Below are 20,015 nucleotides of genomic sequence, written 5' to 3' on the forward strand. Positions count from 1 at the left end.
TCGTCCTTCTGAATTCCAGAGTGTACAAGCCCAGCCGCTCCATTCTCTCAACATACGAGTGTTCCTCCATCCCGGGAATTAACCTCGTCAACCTACGCTGCACAATAGCAAGAATGTATTTCCTCAAATTTGGAGACCAAAACTGCACACATTACTCCAGGTGTGGTCATACTAGGGCCATGTACAACCGCCGAAGAACCTCTTAGCTCCTATACTCATGACTCTATACTTATGACTCTTAAGAATCGATCTTTCTCTGCCTTAAAAATATCTACTGACTTGGCCTCCTCAGCCTTCTGTGGCAAATAATTTCACTGGTTCTGGTAGCTCTGTGAATATGATTACAGAAACGACTGGTCAGTAAATCGGAGTAAAAATCCCCAGACCTCTTAATGTGGCAGCCTTGTGGGAATGTATATGGAAAATTTGTGCTTTCTGAAAAAAAAATACAAAACAACTTTAAAATAACCTGTAAAGCAGCTTTGGTGTTTCGTTCATTAAGTCAGGTTGTTTAATTAAATATAACATAGTGCACTCCAACTAAGTGTCCCAGAAGACCATCCCCTTTCATATAAGGGAGGTCTCGTGTAACCAAACTGCCACCTTGCAGACATCGCCTCATGGGCAACTGTCCTTGACGCATAACATGGGCTATCCGGTCATCTTTGTGTTTGAAAGTATCTACTATCCTATTCTTGCAGCAGTCGGCATCACAGGTAAGGAACGGAACCAGTCACTGTGCATGTTTTCGTGAATATTCCCAAGTTCATGAGTTCATATGGTCTAGGAGCAGAATTAGGCAATTCGACCCATCATGTCTATTCTGCCATTCAATCATGGTTGATCTATCATTCTCTCTCAGTCCCATTAAAAACATAGAAACATAGAAAATAGCTGCAGGAGAAAGCCATTCAGCCCTTCGAGCCAGCACCGCCATTCATTGTGACCATGGCTGATCGTCCACAATCAATAACCAGTGCCTGCCTTCTCCCCGTATCCCTTGATTCCAATAGCCCCATAGAGCTCTATCTAACTCTCTCTTAAATCCATCCAGTGATTTTGCCTCCACAGTCCTCTGTGGCAGGGAATTCCACAAATTCACAACTCTCTGGGTGAAAACGTTTTTTCTCACCTAAGTCGTAAATGGCCTCCCCTTTATTTTAAGACTGTGGCACCTTGTTCTGGTCCCGCTCAACATTGGGAACATTTTTCCTGCATCTAGCTAGTCCAGTACTTTTATAATTTAATATGTTTCTATCAGATCTCCCCTCATCCTTCTAAACTCCAGTCAATACAAGGCTAGTCTTTTCAATATTTCCTCATATGACAGTCCTGCCATCCCAGGGATCAATCTCGTGAACCTTGCTTCAATCAGAAGGATGTTCTTCCTCACATTAGGAGACCAAAACTGTACACAATACTCCAGATGTGGTCTTACCAGAGCCCTATCATCTGTCTTCGCCCCATATCCCTGACAGCTTTACTAATCAAGATTGGGTCAATCTCCATCTTAAAAATATCCATTGACTTGGCCCTAACAGCCGTCTGTAGCATTTAATTCCACAGATTCACCACACATGTTTCCCGTTCTTCTCCTGTACTGCAACATCCCAACATTTATTGTCATAGGGTGGAATCAGAGAGTATGTGTGTGTGTGTCAGGGATGTTTTACAAACGCGATATATTTCCATTGTCTGCAATGTGGTCACCACTGGACTCGACCCTGACACTGATTTGTTTCCAGAGGAAGGTGATAATTTCCTTTCCCTTTCTGTTGCAGTTAACGTGGTTGCGATCGTCATCCTGTCCCGGGGAAAATGCGGACTCTCCAAATGTATTACACGCTATCTGGTTGCCATGGCGGTGGCCGATGTGATGGTGGTGGTCTTCGAAGTCATACTGAAGCGGATCAACAACATTTATTTGCCGATCAATATTTTGTTCATCACTCCAGTCTGTGCCATGATACTGGTCTTTAAACACGCAGCCCTGAATTGCTCTGTCTGGTTCACCGTCGCGTTTACCTTTGATCGTCTTGTGGCCATTTCCTCTCCAAACCTCAGACCAAGGTATTGTACCACAAGGACAGCAAGTGTGGTTATAGCAAGCACGACGGCACTGGCCTGTTTTAAGAACATCCCGAATTATTTTGCCGTTGAACCCGGATATATAATTAACAACATCCCGTATTTGTGCGTTGCAACCGCTGTCTACAATAACTCGCAGCTATGGGTGGGCATTGAGTGGTTCGATAGTATCTTAAGCCCATTGTTACCAATCCTCCTCATCCTTCTGTTCAACGCCCTGACCGTCAAACATATCATAAAGTCCAATAAAATCCGCCGGGCGCTCATGAGTAACGTTGGTGAAGGGAATGATTCTGAGAGCGAGAACCGTAAGAAGTCTATGATCTTGCTCTTTACTCTGTCTGCCAATTTCATCCTCCTCTGGACACCGTATTTTATATATTCCTTAAATTGGCAAGTGATAAACCACAATTACACAGACAAGTATTACACCAGCCCGATATTCATCAACCAGCAAACAGGGTTCATGTTGCAACTACTGAGTTCCTGCACCAACACTTGTATCTATGGACTGACACAGAGGAAGTTCAGACAGGAGCTGAAAAATGGGGTGAAATACCTGGTTACAGTGAATGGGAAACTCTGCAAATAGGTTGGCAATCTGTTATATCTAGGTTTGCCGCCATCGAATTCTTCCGTACCCGAGAGCACATGTGGGATAATGGCTTGAAACATGCTTGAGAAGGGATTACATACATAGACAAACAGCAGCATAAATGGAATTTCTTGTCTCAGTTCTCTACTCCTAATTTAATTAACCATATTGGATATATATTTTAAAATCGGTAAATGAACAAATTCAATGATGGTGCGGTAAAGGGGAAGGATTATAAAATAACATACTTTGGTTATTTGGATGTTTTTCGAGTGTTTAACTGACAACATTATTTCCCCCCATCGTTATTGGGGATAGGCTAATTTCGCTAGGCTGAGATTAGGTTATACTGCAGTGGATATGAAATAATGAATTAAATGTAAAATTATGAAGGTTTCATTCTAATATTTTATTGGGTTGGTGTGGGAATATTCAATATAGCACAGAGCAAAAATAAAAATGCTTTTTACACTTACAAAAAACTCAGAACACACAACCTCAAGAGGATCAAAGCAGCAGAGGTGAAATTGAAAATGAAAATTCGAAAAAAAAAACTGTGGTATGAATCTTGGTTTCTCTAATTTCATAACCCCCCTGTCTTCTCTCTCTCTATATCCATCTCCCACCCAAGTCTCACCAGCTTCTCGTTCTCAGCTTGCAAACAGCTAACGATTTGTAAGTAAGAACTGCAGATGCTGGTTTCAATCGAAGGTAGAAACAAAATGCTGGAGTAACTCAACCGGAAGGCAGCATCTCTGCAGAGAAGGAATGGGTGACGTTTCGGGTCAAGACCCTTTTTCAGACAGAGTCTCCAGAGTCTGAAGAAGGGTCTCAGACAGAGTCTTCAGAGTCTGAAGAAGGGTCTCGACCGAAAACGTCGCCCATTCTTTCTCTCCAGAGATGAATCCGCTGAGTTACTCCAGCATTTTGTATCAAGATGACCTGTTTCCTTTATCATCGTCACTTCGTTTGTTCTATATCTCTCTACATCCCCGTTTGCAGTATATCACTCCTTTTCCTTTCCCCAGTCTGAATAAGGGTATCGACCCAAACCGTCACCCATTCCTTCTCTCCAGAGATGCTGCCTGTCCCGCATTTTGTGTCTATCTTCAGATTAAATCAGCATCTGCAGTTCCTTGCTACACACCAAACAACAAATGTAGTTAATCCCATTTAACCAAGCATTTCTTTTCTAATATAAATAGTAGGTGATATGATGTTGTGGTGGGAAGTGCAATTTCCTGAGATCTAAAATATCATGCCCAGCATTTGCCCTCTTTAGCTTCTCCGTGTTACTGCAATGACTGCATTTGTACAGTAACATCTCCCTCTATTGGTGAGGACGGAAAGAAGATATTGCATGGCACAATGGTAATGCGTGAGGAGCTACTGTAAATCATCTACGATACAGTAACACTAATCGGTCTGAAGAAGAGTCCCGACCAAAATCATCGTCTGACATTACCTCCACTGAAGCAGCCTGACTAGCTGAGTTCCTCCAGCACTCTGTGTTTTGCTGAAGATCCCAGCGTCTGCAAGTCCTTGGGTCTCTAATATTTAGGCATCGGTTCCATCTGGTGGTGTATCCTTCACACTGCAATAGTATACTTGGAGTCGCAGAGTCACTGAAGAAAATTATTAGTTGATTAGGACGGTCACACAAGAAACTATAGATGTTGAAATACTGAGCAAAACAGTAAACACGGGTTCGAACCTGACTACTGGCGCTGTCTGTTCCTCCGTTGCACGTTCTCTCCATGACTGTGTGGGTTTTCTCCGGGTGCTCTGGATTTCTCCTGGATTCCAAAGATCTTCAAGGTTTGTAGATTAAGTGGCTTAGGTAAAACAAATAAGACTATAAAACTATCTATTAGGTACATTATTGACTGAAATATTATATATTAGTACATTATTTTATTATTTACTTGAGGACTATATTAGTACTCAAGTAAATAATATAACTAATATACAACACAATACCGTTTATTGTCATTTGAACCTCAATTGAAGTTCAAACGAAATTTGGTTTCTGCAGTCATACAACAAGAAAAGAACCAAGACACACACCAACACAATTTACACAAACATCCATCACAGTGAATCTCCTCCTTACTGTGATGGAAGGCAAAGTCTTGTCTCTCCCCTGCTCTCCATTCTTCTCCTGATGTCAAAGTCATATATAATATATAATATTTCAGTCAATAATGTACCTAATAGATAGTATATATATATTATATAGTACTCAAGTAAATTATAAATAATTATAAATTATAAATTATTTACTTGAGTACTATATAGACTAGAATGTTATATATTAGTTAAATTATTGACTGGAATATTATATATATATATGATTTACGAGAGTAATGTCAGAAATATTATATATTAGTTATATTATTTACTAGAGTACTACCTATTAGGTGCATTATTGAATGAAATATTATATATTATGTTATTTTATTTACTAGAGTACTATCTATTAGGTTCATTATTAACTGAAATATTATATATTATGTTATTTTATTTACCAAAGTATTATCTATTAGGAACATTATTGACTGAAATGGTACATATTAGTTATAGTATTTACTAGAGTACTATTAGGTGCATTATTGACTGAAATGTTACATATTAGTTATATTATTTACTAGAGTACTATCTATTAGGATCATTATTAACTGAAATATTATATATTATGTTATTTTATTTACCAAAGTATTATCTATTAGGAACATTATTGACTGAAATGGTACATATTAGTTATAGTATTTACTAGAGTACTATTAGGAACATTATTGACTGAAATGGTACATATTAGTTATATTATTTACTAGAGTACTATCTATTAGGATCATTATTAACTGGAATATTATATATTATGTTATTTACCAGAATATTATATTTTAGTTCTATCACTGGGCATTTAAACCAAAGAGCCTACAGCGAGTGGCCAATGGGGAGCGGTGAAGGCAGCGAGCCCGCCCATTGGTTGGTCGGCAGCCAATGGAATGCCGACTGCGCCGGGTGTCGGCCAATAGCGTGGGGCGGTTGATGGCGGCCGGCCGCTGATTGGATGAGCCGCTGCCGGGCCGCGGGGACCACGTGACGCGGGTCGCCATGGAGACGCGGCCTGCTGCCATGGCGGGGCCCAGGTGACGCGGGTCGCCATGGAGACGCGGCCTCCTGCCATGGCGGGGCCCAGGTGACGCGGGTCGCCATGGAGACGCGGCCTGCTGCCATGGCGGGGCTGTCGGTGTTTGACGACACCCCCTTGCAGGCGGCCGCCAGGTACCGGGTGCTGGCCGCCACCTTCATCAAGGACCCCAGTCCCAGGAAGTTGTTCCTGGGGAACAGAGGTGATGGGGCGGGGGAGGGGGGGGGGTGAAGGGTGAGGGGTGAGGGGTGAAGGGTGGGGGGTGAAGGGTGGGGGGTGAAGGGTGAAGGGTGATGGGTGATGGGTGTGGGGGTGGGGGATGAAGGGTGGGGGGTGGGGGGTGAAGGGTGAAGGGTGGGGGTGGGGGGTGAAGGGTGGGGGTGGGGATGAAGGGTGGGGGATGAAGGGTGAGGGGTGGGGGTGAAGGGTGGGGGGTGAAGGGTGGGGGGGAAGGGTGGGGGATGAAGGGTGGGGGATGAAGGTGGGGGATGAAGGGTGGGGGGGGGGGGGTGAAGGGTGAAGGGTGGGGGGGGGGGGGGGGTGAAGGGTGGGGGTGGGGAGTGAGGGGGTGGGGTGAGGGGGGGAAGGGTGGGGGGTGAAGGGTGGGGTGAAGGGTGAAGGGTGGGGGATGAAGGGTGGGGGGTGAAGGGTGGGGGGTGAAGGGTGGGGGTGGGGGGTGAAGGGTGGGGGATGAAGGGTGAGGGGGTGGGGGTGAAGGGTGGGGGGGTGAAGGGTGAAGGGTGGGGGTGGGGGATGAAGGGTGGAGGGATGAAGGGTGGGGGATGAAGGGTGGGGGGTGGGGGGTGAAGGGTGAAGGGTGGGGGTGGGGGGTGAAGGGTGGGGGTGGGGGGTGAAGGGTGGGGGTGAGGGGTGAAGGTGTGGGGTGATGGGGGGGGGTGAAGGGTGAAGGGTGGGGGATGAAGGGTGAGGGGTGGGGGTGAAGGGTGAAGGGTGGGGGATGAAGGGTGGGGGGGTAAGGGGTGAAGGGTGGGGGTGGGGTGAAGGGTGGGGGGGGGTGAAGGGGTGAAGGGGGGGGTGGTGAGGGTGAAGGGTGGGGGTGAAGGGTGGGGGTGAAGGGTGGGGGGGGTAAGGGGTGAAGGGGTGGGGGAGAGGTGAAGGGTGGGGGGATGAAGGGTGAGGGGTGGGGGTGAAGGGTGAGGGGTGGGGGTGAAGGGTGGGGGATGAAGGGTGGGGGGTAAGGGGTGAAGGGTGGGGGTGAGAGGTGAAGGGGGGGGTGAGAGGTGAAGGGTGGGAGGTGAGGGGGGTGGTGGATGAGGGGTGGGAGGGGGGGGGGGGGGCTGAGGCATTTGGAGGTGAGGGGTGGGATGTTAGTGGTGTTGATGGTGGGGGGTGAGAGGGGGAGGAGGTAGGGGTAAGAAGTGAAGGGTGGGGGGTGTTAAAACATAGAAACATAGAAAATAGGTGCAGGAGGAGGCCATTCGGCCCTTCGCGCCAGCACCGCCATTCATTGTGATCATGGCTGATCGTCCCCTATCAATAACCCGTGCCTGCCTTCTCCCCATATCCCTTGACTCACTAGCCCCTAGAGCTCTATCTAACTCAAACCTCAATAAAGGGTGGGGGTGGGTAAGGGTTGGGAGACGGGGATCCAACCGGGGTTGAGGGGTGGAGGGATTGATGGTGAAGAGAGCGAAAGGGAGGAGGGTGGGTGGAGGGAGTGGTGCTGGTGATGGTGGGAGGGGCAGACTGGAGGGTGAGGAGGGGTGATGGTGCTCAGAGGGAAAGGGGGATGGGTGGTGGAGAGAGTAAGACCACTTTCCTGGCTGCGATGGCCTGCTAGCCTGCCTTATAGCTTTAGGACTCTTATGTCGAGAGATATAAGAAGTCAACACAAGATGAAAAGAGATTTGTCTAGGATTTCCAGAGGGCTGGTGGAGGCTCCAGACCTCGGGAGGAGTGATGGGTAGGCACAATGGGACAGCACAAGGGAAGTTTATACTGAAATTAGGCTCAAAATGCTGGAATAACTCAGCGGGTCAGGCATCATCTCTGGGGGAAAAGGAATACATGACGTTTTGGGTCAGAACCCTTCTTCAGGGATGGGACATAGGTACAATGGATGATGGCTTGTGAGCAGAGTTAGAGTCAACAAGGATGTACAAGAGATGTGTTTTGAGATAAGGTATACCATGCAGTTACAACTGAACATTGGCAATTTAAAGCTATTTATTTAGGGAGAATGGCTCCTTTTTGTAGAGTTGAACACAAAGTGCTAAAGTAACTCAGAAGGTCAGTCAGCATCTCTGGATGACATGGATAGATACTATTTCAGGTCGGGACCCTTCTTCAGACTGATTTCTGTAGAGACTGATTTTCAGAAAATGTGACCAAGATGACCAAAACCTAGACAAAGGACACAAAAAGTTGTAGTAACTCAACGGATTAGACAACATCTCTGGAGAAAAGGAATAGATTATGTTTCGGGTCTTGAGTCACCTATTCCTTTTCTCCAGAGATGCTATCTGACCCGATGAGTTACTCCAGCTTTTTGTGTCTATCTTCAGTTTAAACCAGCATCTGCATTTCCATCCGACACATTGATAAAGGACAGGACGGATACACAAGGCCTTTTGCAAAATTGAGTTATTGGTGTTTTCAGAATACTGTAAGGACGATAAAAAGCCGGCAATGCTCCCAGTGGTGAAAAAAGTCCTACTGCGCATAGTCAACGACGCTACACTCAATCACGAGTATCTGTCTACTTTGGGCCTGACAGAATTCAACAGGGCAGCCACAGCCTTATTATTAGGCAAAGGTAGCATTGCTATTGTGGAGAAGCGGGTGAGTTGGTCTTTTCAATTACCGTTTTAATGGGAGTCAGTAATAGTACCACTTTCCAGAATTCTCTCATAAATTAACCACTCATCATCACATTGTACCTACCTTCACAAAACTTTTGGCAACCTCTGCCCTTTAGCATCAATGTCACATAACACACCAATATAAAACAACTTAGATTGATTCATGGAACTGGTTCAAGGTTTTAAAAAACACACAAAGTATTGGAGTAACTCAGCAAATCAGACAGCATCTCTGGAGAACATGGATCAATGACAATTTGGGTTTGGACCCTGGTTCAAGCTGATTGCAGTGGTAGGGAGAAAGCTGGAAGAGAGGTGGGGGCAGGACAAAGTCTGGCAAGTGGTAGGTTGGTACGGGTGAGCGGGGGTTGATTGGCAGATTGTTGGACAAAGATCAGAATTGAAAAGACTCAAACAGGTGAGATAAGGATAGAAAATGCAGGAATTGTGAAGTTAAAGGAAATAATTCAGATGGAAGGGGTCGGGGAAGGGGAAAAGGAGAAATGGGTGTGTATGCAGGTGGGTCACAGGGAAAAGAGGGGAGGGGAAGGGGGTGGAGGTGTTTATCGATCATTTACATAAAATTGAAGGAGTTAATGCTCATACCATTAAGTTGTAAGCTATCAAATGGGACTGTGAGGTACTGTTCTTTCAATTTGCGTGTGACTTCACTCTGGCAATGAAGAAGGCCCAGGACAGAAAACTCAATCTGAGGAAGGGAAAGGGTAAAAAAAATGGTTTCCAAGTGGGAAATTGAGCAGGCCTTTGTGAACTGAGCTTAGGTGTTCGGTAAAACAGTCGCCTCTTCTATACTTGGTCTTGCTGAAGTAAAGGGGGCCACATCAGGAACGAACGGCGAATGCAGCAGATAAGGTTAGAGGAGGTTGACATGAACCCCCATCTCACCTGGATGGACTGCTGGGGTCCTTGCACCCGCTGAGTTACTCCAACACTTTGCCCTTTCTGCAAACCAGCATCTGTAGTTTCTTGCGTCATCATTCTTCTGGTCAAAGGATAGGTATTGGCTGTGCACCATGATACATTTGTGTTTGGACGGGGACGGTGGGGGGGGGGGGGGGGGGGGGTTGTTTTGGGGAGTCAGAAAGTTCATAATAAAGAAAAAGTGCTGGAAATTTAGTGTGTGTTTCAAAAGACTGGTAGAAACACATACCACTAGTCAAGGTAGCCAAGCTGGGCCAACTCGCGATTTTGTTGGTGGGTCAGAAGATCATTAGTGATGGGAGTAAAATTAGGCCATTCAGCCCATCGTCTATTCCACCATTCAATCTATGTCTCCCTCCTAACCCCATTCTCCTGCCTTCTTCCCATAACCTCTGACGCATTTACTAATCAAGAATGATAAAGGATGAAGGAGATGCAGGAAGATTTCGGTAAAAGAGGGAGAAGGGAACAAAATCATTCAGATTTTTTTATCATGTTTTCTTTTTCTTGCAGGCTGAGAGTATACAGGTACCCGGAGGCAATAGTGCGTTGTTCATTGGCGCCCACTTTCTCCGTCAGTGGTACAGTATAACCTGTCCTCAGCAAACTAGAGTGTATATCTCTATCCCTTTCTGGGGTGAGTCCTTCTTGCAATTACAAATGGAATTTGTTTTATTATTTTGTACTTTTTTGCTCAGTTGTGCAGTTTAAAATAAGGATCTTCATAAATTGATCATCTTTTTGTGGGCTAGCACCCAACACCCTCTGTGTGTCAATGTTCAACATGTCAGTCACTTAAAGTTTTGATGACTTCGAAATGTGAATATGTTTTGTTTGATTTGTTTCTGCAGCGAATCACGCATCTGCCTTCTTTGAGGTCGGATTTGAGATTTATGGCTATCGTTACTGGAACAGTGAAAAGCTTTGCTTGGCCTTACCCTGGTTACTGGAGGACCTGGAGGTATGTGAAGCCTGTTCCAGCAGATGGAAATCGCACAGTAAACCTCATTAAGTAACTGCAGATGCTGGAAAATCGAAGGTAGACAAAAGTGCTGGAGAAAGTCAGCGGGTGCAGCAGCATCTATGGAGCAAAGGAAATAGGCAACAATGGCATGCCAGCTGACGTTCTCCAGCACTTTTGTCAAACCCCATTAGTTAGACTATTTTCTTGTCTCAGCTGAAATAAAGCTTTGAACTAGATTGCTGGATGTTATGGATTCATGAAGTTTGTGTGGCAGCTTTTACTTTTTGTTTTAGTGCCAACATGTCCATGCCAGCCAAGGTGCCCATCTAACCTAACCTGTAATATGATGTGTTTAAGAGGGAACTGCAGATGCTGGAGAATCGAAGGTTACACAGAAAAGCTGGAGAAACTCAGCGGGTGCAGCAGCATCTATGGAGCGAAGGAAATAGGCAACGTTTCGGGCCGAAACCCTGTAATATGATGTGATGCCCCATGTCCTGTACTCAGTGCCACAACTAATGAACGAAGCATGCAATACCCCTCTTCACCACCTTGTGGTGCCACCTTTAGGGAAATGAAAACCGTGCCTACCAAGTTCAAGGCAGCTTCTTCCCAGCAACCATTGGTCTCTTGAACACTGCACAACGCAAACTACCATAGCAACTATGATTTACTGTGGATTTTGTTTTGTTTGTACACCCGACTTCGGTTTTGCACTGCTGTGGTCTGGTTACTTAGTATTACTGATGACTGAGTAGTAAATGTATCCGTGTGTTATTACATTATTGGGCCTGTTGAGCTGCAGCAAGTAAGAATTTTAATTGTTCTGTTGGCGATACAGGTACATGCGATAATTAAATACTGTTAACTATGTACTTGTACCCTTAGTTCTCTCAGTTTGACTACACTCCCCAGGGCCCTGTCATTAATTGTGTATGTCCTGGCTTGGTATAAATTGTCAAAATTCAACACTGCACACTTTAATTTCCATGTGCCATTCCATTCCTTAATGCCCTTTGATTGAATAGCTTGCTAGCACAACTCAGGGGCTATTTAAACCCAAACCTAAATGATGGTTTCAAGAGTAGTTATGGTATATGGACACACTTATCTGTTTTGTAGTAAATGCCTACTATGTTCTGTGTGCTGAAACAAAGCAAGAATTTCATTGTCCTATACAGGGACACATGTCAATAAACTCACTTGAACTTGCACTTGAACTTGAACTAACGTGGAGACTAGATTGGGTAATGTGGGCAGATTTTATCCCCTGAAGGATATTAATGAATCAGATGAATTTTTATAGCAATCCACTATTTTACTGGCCATTCTTTACTCATGATTAGTTTACTTTTAAAATGTTAAAATAATTACAGAACTTAAATTGTCGTGATGGTATCAGGCCTCCTATTTACCAGTTTAACAATTTAACTACTGGAGTAATGTCAGGGCCTGGAAGACTATGTGAAAATAAGTGAAGGTTTTATAAATTGAGGACAGGTAGCCATGAAACGAGAGTAAGCATTATGGTGAGGAACCAGATGGTGTGAGTTAAGAAAGTATAGGACAAGAAATTTTGCCGAATGTCCATTAGGATTACGTTACATTGATCCTTCTGTTTCTTCATCAGAAAGCACCAGATTTCTCCATTGTGTTGTTACACATCGTAGCGCATCGGCCAACAGCAACTGATCCAACTCCATCTGAATGGATGCAGATTGCAGAGGTCATGAAGGTGAGGAGTACAAAATCGTTTAATAATAGTGTAGTGTATCCTGCAACATTCCTATATTGCTGCTTCCTGCTCATAAGAGTGTTACTGCTGAGAAATGTTCACCTCTCACCTTGCCTCTTGTATTTAAACATCTAAACCATTAGCCTCAGGCCATAACCCTAATGCAGATCTCCCATGACGTTGTTTATGATATGTTGCAAGAGTGTGAAGGGATTGTGTTGATGCCTCCAGAATTAATTGATGCCTCCAGAAAATGTGCATTGCTTCACTGTTCTGGAGTATAATCAGTAATGGTACATATCTACAGTGGTCGATGAATCATCATGAATAAGTTTCAGAAATTCATTTTAAACACCTTCCACAATTGTTGACACCACACACAACAGTTTGCATAACAGTTTACATAAATATTCTCTCTCTTCTTTTCCCTGCGAGTGTGTGTGCAGTTTATTGTCACATGTACCGAGGTACACTGAAAAGCTGACCTCCCGGTGGCTCAGCACTTCAACTCCCCCTCCCACTCCGCCTCCGACCTCTCTGTCCTGGGTCTCCTCCATGGCCACAGCGAGCAGCACTGGAAATTGGAGGAACAGCACCTCATATTCCGTTTGGGGAGTCTGCACCCCGGGGGCATGAACATCGAATTCTCCCAATTTTGTTAGTCCTTGCTGTCTTCTCCCCTTCCTCAGCCCCCCTGCTGTCTCCTCCCATCCCCCAGCCTTCTGGCTACTCCTCCTTTTCCCTTTCTTGTCCCCACCCACCCCCGCCCCCGATCAGTCTGAAGAAGGGTTTCGGCCCGAAACGTTGCCTATTTCCTTCGCTCCATAGATGCTGCTGCACCCGCTGAGTTTCTCCAGCTTTTTTGTGTAACCTACACTGAAAAGCTTCTGTTGTGTGCTAAACAGTTAGCGGAAAGACTATACATGATTACAATCGAGTCACCCCGCAGTGTTTCAATGATAAAAGGAATAACGATCAGTGAATGATAAAGTCCAGTAAAGTCCGATCTCTACAATGTTTGATTTCCTCTGGTCCTGTGTCCCAATTCTCAGGAAAACGACTTTGCAATTCAATTAGAAGCTCATATAGGTTATATAGCTCTTTGGGCCAGCTCTGCCATTCAATTAGGTTATGCATGATCAATTTCCTAACCACCTACCATTTAGTTTAGTTTTTGTTTAGAGATACAGTGCTGAAACGGGCCCTTTGGCCCACCGAGTCCACACCAACCAGCGATCCCCACACACTAACACTATCCTACACACACTAGGGACATTTTACATTTTATCCCAAGCCAATGAACCTACAAACCTGTACGTCTTTGGAGTGTAGGAGGAAACCAAAGATCTCGGAGAAAACCCACGCAAATCACAGGGAAAACCGACAAGCACCCATGGTCATGATCGAACCCGGGTTTCTGGCTCTGTAAGACAGTAGCTCTACTGCTGCGCCACTGTGCTGGGATAGATTTCCTCAACCCCTTTCTTGTTCCGACACCCGTTGATCTCAGAGTTGAATATGTTTAAGAAGGAACTGCAGACGCTGGAAAATCGAAGGTAGACAAAAATGCTGGAGAAACTCAGCGAGTGAGGCAGCATCTATGGAGCGAAGGAAATGGGCAACGTTTCGGGTCGAGACCCTTCTTCAGACTGATGGGGGGTCTCGACCTGAAATGTTGAGTACATTGAATATACTCAGCTGTTCAGCATCAACCTATAACAGATCCAAAGATATTTTAAGGACATAGACATTTCTCCGCATCTCAATCCAAACTGGTCAATCATTTAGATTATTTACTGAAGATACATTTGCTCTAAGGTGTGACTAATATTTTCCCTTTTATTTTCAGAGAAAGCACCTGTTTCCCTTCTTCTACTCAGCTGCTCAAGGTTTAGCTACAGGGGATGTGCAGAGGGATGCCTGGCCTGTACGGCATTTTGTCAATGAGCGTTTTGAGCTGTTTTGTGCCCAGTCATTTTCCACGAATTTCACCTTGTACAGTATGTCCCTTTAGTCTCCTAGTACTCGATATCTAGAGCTGAGCTTTTAGATGATATTCTTCCCCTAGCAGAAATGCTTTTAGACTAAAAACATTCAGATCGCTATCAGATTATAATTTCAGATTAATAATGGTGATTAACTCTCATGGGCCTGATTAGATGTTTCCTAGGCTGCTATGGAAAAATAGGAAGGAGATTGTTGGGATTTTGATAGAGATTTTAAAATCTTTGATCCAGCCTTCATTAGAGTGAAGAATAGAAGGGCTCATGCTGTAATTTTATTAAACTTTGATTAGACCACAATTAGAATATTGTGTGTCACTTTAGGTATAATATGTACAGGTGCGTTTGGTTTTACTGGAGCAGAGGAGGCTAATAGAGGAATACACATTGAGAGAGAAATTAAAAGAATGCATTGTGAAAAAAACTGAATAGCTGAACAACTGGTCAGCGGAATGACCTCAAGTTTGTGCCGTGTTGAAGATGAAAAGTCAGCCGGGAGGGATTTAAAGTTAGCTGAGTTCCATAATAAATGGTCAATTCAGTCGCATTTGGTTTAAAAAAACCCAAATCCTGTCTTTTTGAGTGTAAGATAGGCACAAATAGCTGGGGTAACTCAATGAGACAGGCAGCATCTCTGGAGAGAAGGAAAGGGTTACGTTTCAGGTCGAGACCCTTCTTCAGTTGAGTGTGTGATGGTCATGAAGTGATACTGAAGTCAGTAAGTGGGCATATTGTAAAATGTATGATTGTTTTAATTGTTGTAAAATTGTTGTAAATTGTTGTAAAATGTATGAACAGACTATTGGACCCGTAAGAAGGAGTGGTAGGCCGATGGGGTGATCTGTTAGAAACCATCCAATTGATCCATTTAATCATTTATAAGTTCATAAGACAGGGGGAAATATTGTAATTCGGCCTACCGAGTTTACTCCGCTGTTCAATCATGCCTGATTCATCTTTCCTTCTCAACCACAGTCTCCTGACTTCTTGCCATAAGCCTTTGACACCCTTACTAATCAAGAATTTCTCCCACATTGCCAGATGAAGGAGTTGGGAGCCTGACAATAGTTTCCAGGAACAATCAGACTCTTGTCTGCATCCGATCGCAGATGGAAGCACTGGCAAGAAATACCTGGTCAAACCCTCCATGGTTTGGTGCCCGTATCGTAGCAACAATTCTTAATAACCCAGCCTTCTTCGCTGAGTGGTGAGGATCCATTTGTTATGAGAGATGAGAAACAAACCTGTGATATGTTGTAGGTACAATAGTTGAAAGGTCAGAGGATTTTGCTTGCCATCATCTCTGCCATTCATGTTGTTCGCCACTGGGAAAAAATATGCCAGTGTGCTAATGAGGTTTGAGATTGAAAAATAACTATTCATTGGCACCTGGGGTAACTCCCTTCTCTGTATCAAAGGTCAAAGGTATCAAAGGTATTTTATTGATCACATTCACATACACCTAGGTGTAGTGAAGTGAAATGCTTCTTGCCATTTTGCAGCACATAAAGAAGGAATACAGACATAACATTAATAAGAGTTTTAAACATAAAGAACATCCCCCCACAATGGTTCCCATTATGAGGGAAGGCACAAAGTCCAGTCCCCAACCCCAGTTCACCCATAGTCGCGCCTATTGAGGCCTCCACAGTTGCCTCTACGGAGGCCCGAAGTTCCAGGCCGTTCTCGCCGGGTGATGTTGCTCCGGCGTCGGGAGAGTCCTCTCAGCGGCTTGGGAACCCTGGAACGGCCGCTTCCGTACTGGAGGCCGCGGCTTCCGAAGCCGACAAGGCCGCGCCGGTTGGAGCTCCACCACTGGCGATCTCGTCTAGAGATCCCAGGCTCCCAGTGTAAAGTCAGCACTGCCGCGTTTAAAACATACAGCTACAAATGGCAGAAATGGTTGAGTGTTGATGTGAGAATATAATATTGACGAAAGGGGTGGAGATTAAAAAAAAATTTAAGTTCATAAGTAATAGGAGCAGAATTCGGCCATTCGACACATCAAGTCTACTCCGCCATTCAGTCATGGCTGATCTATCTGCCTCCAAACCATGACACCCATTCTAATCAAGAACATATCTATCTCTGCCTTAAAAAATATCTATTGACTTGGTCTCCACAGCCTTCTGTGGCAATGAATTCCACAAATTTATCACCCTCCGACTAAAGGAATTCCTCCTCATCCCCTTCCCTGAGGAACGACCTTTAATTCGAGGCTATGACCTGTGGTCCTAGACTCTCCAAAGTAGTGTATGTCACGTGCAGTGATGTGGCTTTACACATCATCGTGTGGCCAGCCAAGTAAATGAAGTGAACACATGAGAAAGAAGAGACAGAATGATTCTTTAGATCACTGTTGATCAATTTGAAAAACTAAGTCCGACTCCCTCCCACACCTTCATCCTTTCCAAATCTATCTTATGCAGAACTGCAGGTAACCCCACAGAATGCCTTAATATAAAAGAGAAGAGGACCAGTGTTGTGCGGGGAAATAAATCCTTTTCCCTTGCTCTTGCTCTGTAGGCAGGAAAATCTGAAGAAAATAGTCGAGCGCCTCATGCTGACCAAGGAGAAACTGAAGGAAGAGTTGCGGACACTGGGTACACCAGGTCCCTGGGAACATATCACCAAGCAGGTTGGCTTGTACATTTTTCCTGGATTCACAGGTAAGTGCTCCATAGTGTAATGATAATGCAAAGAATCACACCAAATCAAGTATTTATGCTAAAACAAATACTAGAACGTGGTGACAGGTAGCTAGGATCATCAATCAGGCACAGAAAGAGGCCCATCAGCCCAACCTGCCCATGCCGAACATGATGCAGCATCTATGTAGTCCAACCAACGAGTGTTTGGCCCATAGCCCTCTCAATCTATCCATTTAAACTTCTCTAATCCATGTACCTGTCTAAATGTCTTTTCAATGTTGTTATAGTACCTGCCTCAGCTACTTCCTCTGGCAGCTCGTTCCACAAACCACCACCCTGTGTGAAAAAGTTGCCCCTCAGGTTTGTGTTCAATCTTTCCCCACCTCGCTTTTAACAAATGTCCACTGCTCTTGATTCTCTCCTCCAGGTAAAATACTATGCATTTACCCTATCCTCTCATGGTCTTATACACCTCTGTAAGATCACCCCTCATCCAACTGTAATCCAAAGAGTAAAGTCCTAGCCCCTCTTAAGGGGTTCGACAGGCTAGATGCAGGAAGATTGCTCCCGATGTTGGGGAAGTCCAGGACAAGCGGTCACAGCTTAAGGATAAGGGGGAAATCCTTTAAAACCGAGATGAGAAGAACTTTTTTCACACAGAGAGTGGTGAGTCTCTGGAACTCTCTGCCACAGAGGGTAATCGAGGCCAGTTCATTGGCTATATTTAAGAGGGAGTTAGATGTGGCCCTTGTGGCTAAGGGGATCAGAGGGTATGGAGAGAAGGCAGGTACGGGCTATTGAGTTGGATGATCAGCCATGATCATATTGAATGGCGGTGCAGGCTCGAAGGGCCGAATGGCCTACTCCGGCACCTAATTTCTATGTTTCTGTGTTTCTATTACAGGAAGAATGTAGTTTTGGAAAGGCTCAGTGGAGGTTTACTAGAATTATAATTCGATCAGGGGGTATTGATTACAGGGAGATGTTGGGCAGATGTAGATTGGTTTATCTGGAATGCCAGAGGTTGAGGGGAGATCTGATAGAAGTATGTAAAATTATGAGAGGCATAGAAATAAAAATCAATTCCTACAGAGCATGGCTTTCAGGTGAGAGGGACAAAGTTTAAAGCAGATGTGCGGCACAAGTATTTTTTTTTTTTTGTTTTACACAGAGGGTAGTGGATCACGTTGCTTGCCAAAGCTGGTGGCTGAGGCAGATATCATTTAAGAGACTAGGTATATGGATATTCAGGGAATGAATGGAAATGGATTATGTGCATGCAGACACAAAGTTGTTCTTGGTTGGCATCATGTTTGGCTCAGACATTGTTGGCTGAAGGGCCCATCCTTGAAGAAGGGTTTTGGCCCAAAAACGTTGCCTATTTCCTTCGCTCCGTAGATGCTGCTGCACCCGCTGAGTTACTCCAGCTTTTTTGTGTACCTTCGATTTTCCAGCATCTGCAGTTCCTTCTTAAACCCACGACCCATCCTTTTGCTGTGTTGTTCCATCTCACCACTATCTTTGAACTCTCTTTCCCCCCCTCTACTATAGATTTAGATTTATCTTTCTCCCCCCCCCCCCCCCCCCCCCCCCATTCGTTCGTTCCTTCTCGATCAGGGTTGCCTATAATACGGTTAGATGAAAGTTATCACCCCATTCTTGTTTCTGAGTTCCATCCATATAGAGTCTGAAGAAGGGTCACGACCAGAAATGTAACCCATTTCTCTCCATGGATGCTGCCTGTCCCGCTGAGTTACTCCAGCATTTTGTGTCTAGCCCCACTCAATGATGCCCCGGGAATATCCTCTCCAAATACTTCCATGACATTCCCCCTCATCAAAAACACCATTTCTCCTCTCTCCCTCCTATAGCATTTGTATCCTGGGACATTGAACGACCAGTCCAGGCCAGTCCCTCCCACCACCATGTTTCTGTAAAGTCTATATTATCCAGTCTCATGCCTTGTGTTCATCTCCTTTACCTGTCAGCTGCGAGTTATATTACATGGAAACAGGCCCTTCAGCCAAATTCATCCATGTCATCCAAGAAGCCCATCCTAGTCCCATTTGCCAATGTCCCCTAATCCTTTCCTGCCCTTGTCTTTTTAATGCGATTATAGTACCTGCCTCAACCATTTCCGCTGGCAGTACTATTTGTGAAAACGTGCTGTGTATATGTATTGGGGTGGCACGATGACGGAGCGGTACAGTTGCCAATTTACAGCACCAAAGACTCGGGTTCGATCCTGACTACGGGCGCTGTCTGTACGGAGTATGTATGTTCACCCTGTGACCTATGTGGGTTTTCTCCGGGATCTCCCGTTTCCTCTCACACTCCAAAGACATACAGGTTTTGTAGGTTAATTGTAAATTGTCCCATGTATGCGTAGGATAACGTGAGTGTGCGGGGATTGCTGGTCGGTGCGGACTTGGTGGATGATTCCCGTAGGGCAACTCGGGTCTTTCTGAGTGTGCTTTCTAAATCCGAATCATACTTTGTTTATTCATGCATGTAACTATCCATCACTGAACCCAACTGAAATATCTGTAACTTTACCAGGTTCTCAGCTTGACTACTTGATGAAAAAGTTGCACATTTACCTCTCCGCCAACGCTCAGATCAACGTCAGCAAAGTGACCAGTCCGAACCTTGCTTATGTGGCACACTGCATTGACGAGGCTGTGGTCTCCAGTGCCAAAGAGAGCACAAACAACTAATAACTTTTGTGTATTCAAGCCTTTTTCTTGTTTGTGTTCATTTTCCATGTTGACTGTGCAAGATGATAAATTAAAAAAATGTTTTAAGGATGGATGGATCAGTGTTATATTTAAAAAAGAAACACCAGATAACATGTTGACAAACTAGGTCGAAAGATGATTTGGTAAATGAAGACAGGGAGTGATTGAATGCCTGTGACTAATAGTGTACCACAGGAGCCTGTGTTTGCACCCTCCCTATTGTACCAGCCATCCCAGGGTTAAGAAGGCCATACTTCAGAACACCTCTGCATACAAACAAGCTCCCACAATATTATTAAATTGAAAAGTGTGGCTTACATATA

General features: G+C 44.7%; 2 protein-coding genes across 3 annotated transcripts; both read left to right on the forward strand.

The window, feature by feature from the left end:
- The first annotated feature begins 646 nt into the window (after window positions 1-646).
- Window positions 647-2,680, forward strand: LOC129713285 (probable G-protein coupled receptor 139). Its single transcript, XM_055662235.1, has 2 exons — window positions 647-716; window positions 1,782-2,680. The coding sequence occupies exons 1-2, from the start codon at window positions 647-649 to the stop codon at window positions 2,678-2,680; spliced, it is 969 nt and encodes a 322-aa protein (XP_055518210.1).
- Window positions 2,681-5,817: 3,137 nt separating this feature from the next.
- LOC129713337 (aspartate aminotransferase, cytoplasmic-like) lies at window positions 5,818-19,762 on the forward strand. Of its 2 annotated transcripts, none has more exons than XM_055662320.1 (9): window positions 5,818-6,039; window positions 8,458-8,639; window positions 10,115-10,238; window positions 10,453-10,562; window positions 12,196-12,300; window positions 14,150-14,300; window positions 15,345-15,510; window positions 16,830-16,972; window positions 19,514-19,762. In XM_055662320.1, exons 1-9 carry the CDS (start codon window positions 5,901-5,903, stop codon window positions 19,669-19,671), a joined length of 1,278 nt encoding a protein of 425 aa, XP_055518295.1. In that variant the 5' UTR covers window positions 5,818-5,900; the 3' UTR covers window positions 19,672-19,762. The 2 variants fall into 2 exon arrangements, with proteins under 2 accessions (XP_055518295.1, XP_055518296.1); XM_055662321.1 differs by having other exon boundaries at window positions 5,925-6,039; window positions 8,363-8,639.
- Window positions 19,763-20,015: the final 253 nt, after the last annotated feature.

The sequence above is a fragment of the Leucoraja erinacea genome, chromosome 35 (assembly GCF_028641065.1).
Source record: "Leucoraja erinacea ecotype New England chromosome 35, Leri_hhj_1, whole genome shotgun sequence".
Lineage (NCBI taxonomy): Eukaryota > Metazoa > Chordata > Chondrichthyes > Rajiformes > Rajidae > Leucoraja > Leucoraja erinaceus.

Excerpts from the sequence above, each read along its gene's own strand:
- LOC129713285 (XM_055662235.1), top strand. The coding sequence starts at position 647 with ATGGGCTATCCGGTCATCTTTGTGTTTGAAAGTATCTACTATCCTATT. Across the intron at positions 717-1,781 it reads TGCAGCAGTCGGCATCACAG|TTAACGTGGTTGCGATCGTC; the intron begins GTAAGGAACGGA and ends TTTCTGTTGCAG.
- LOC129713337 (XM_055662320.1), top strand. The coding sequence starts at position 5,901 with ATGGAGACGCGGCCTGCTGCCATGGCGGGGCTGTCGGTGTTTGACGAC. Across the intron at positions 8,640-10,114 it reads TTGCTATTGTGGAGAAGCGG|GCTGAGAGTATACAGGTACC; the intron begins GTGAGTTGGTCT and ends TTTTTCTTGCAG. Across the intron at positions 12,301-14,149 it reads AGATTGCAGAGGTCATGAAG|AGAAAGCACCTGTTTCCCTT; the intron begins GTGAGGAGTACA and ends TTTTATTTTCAG.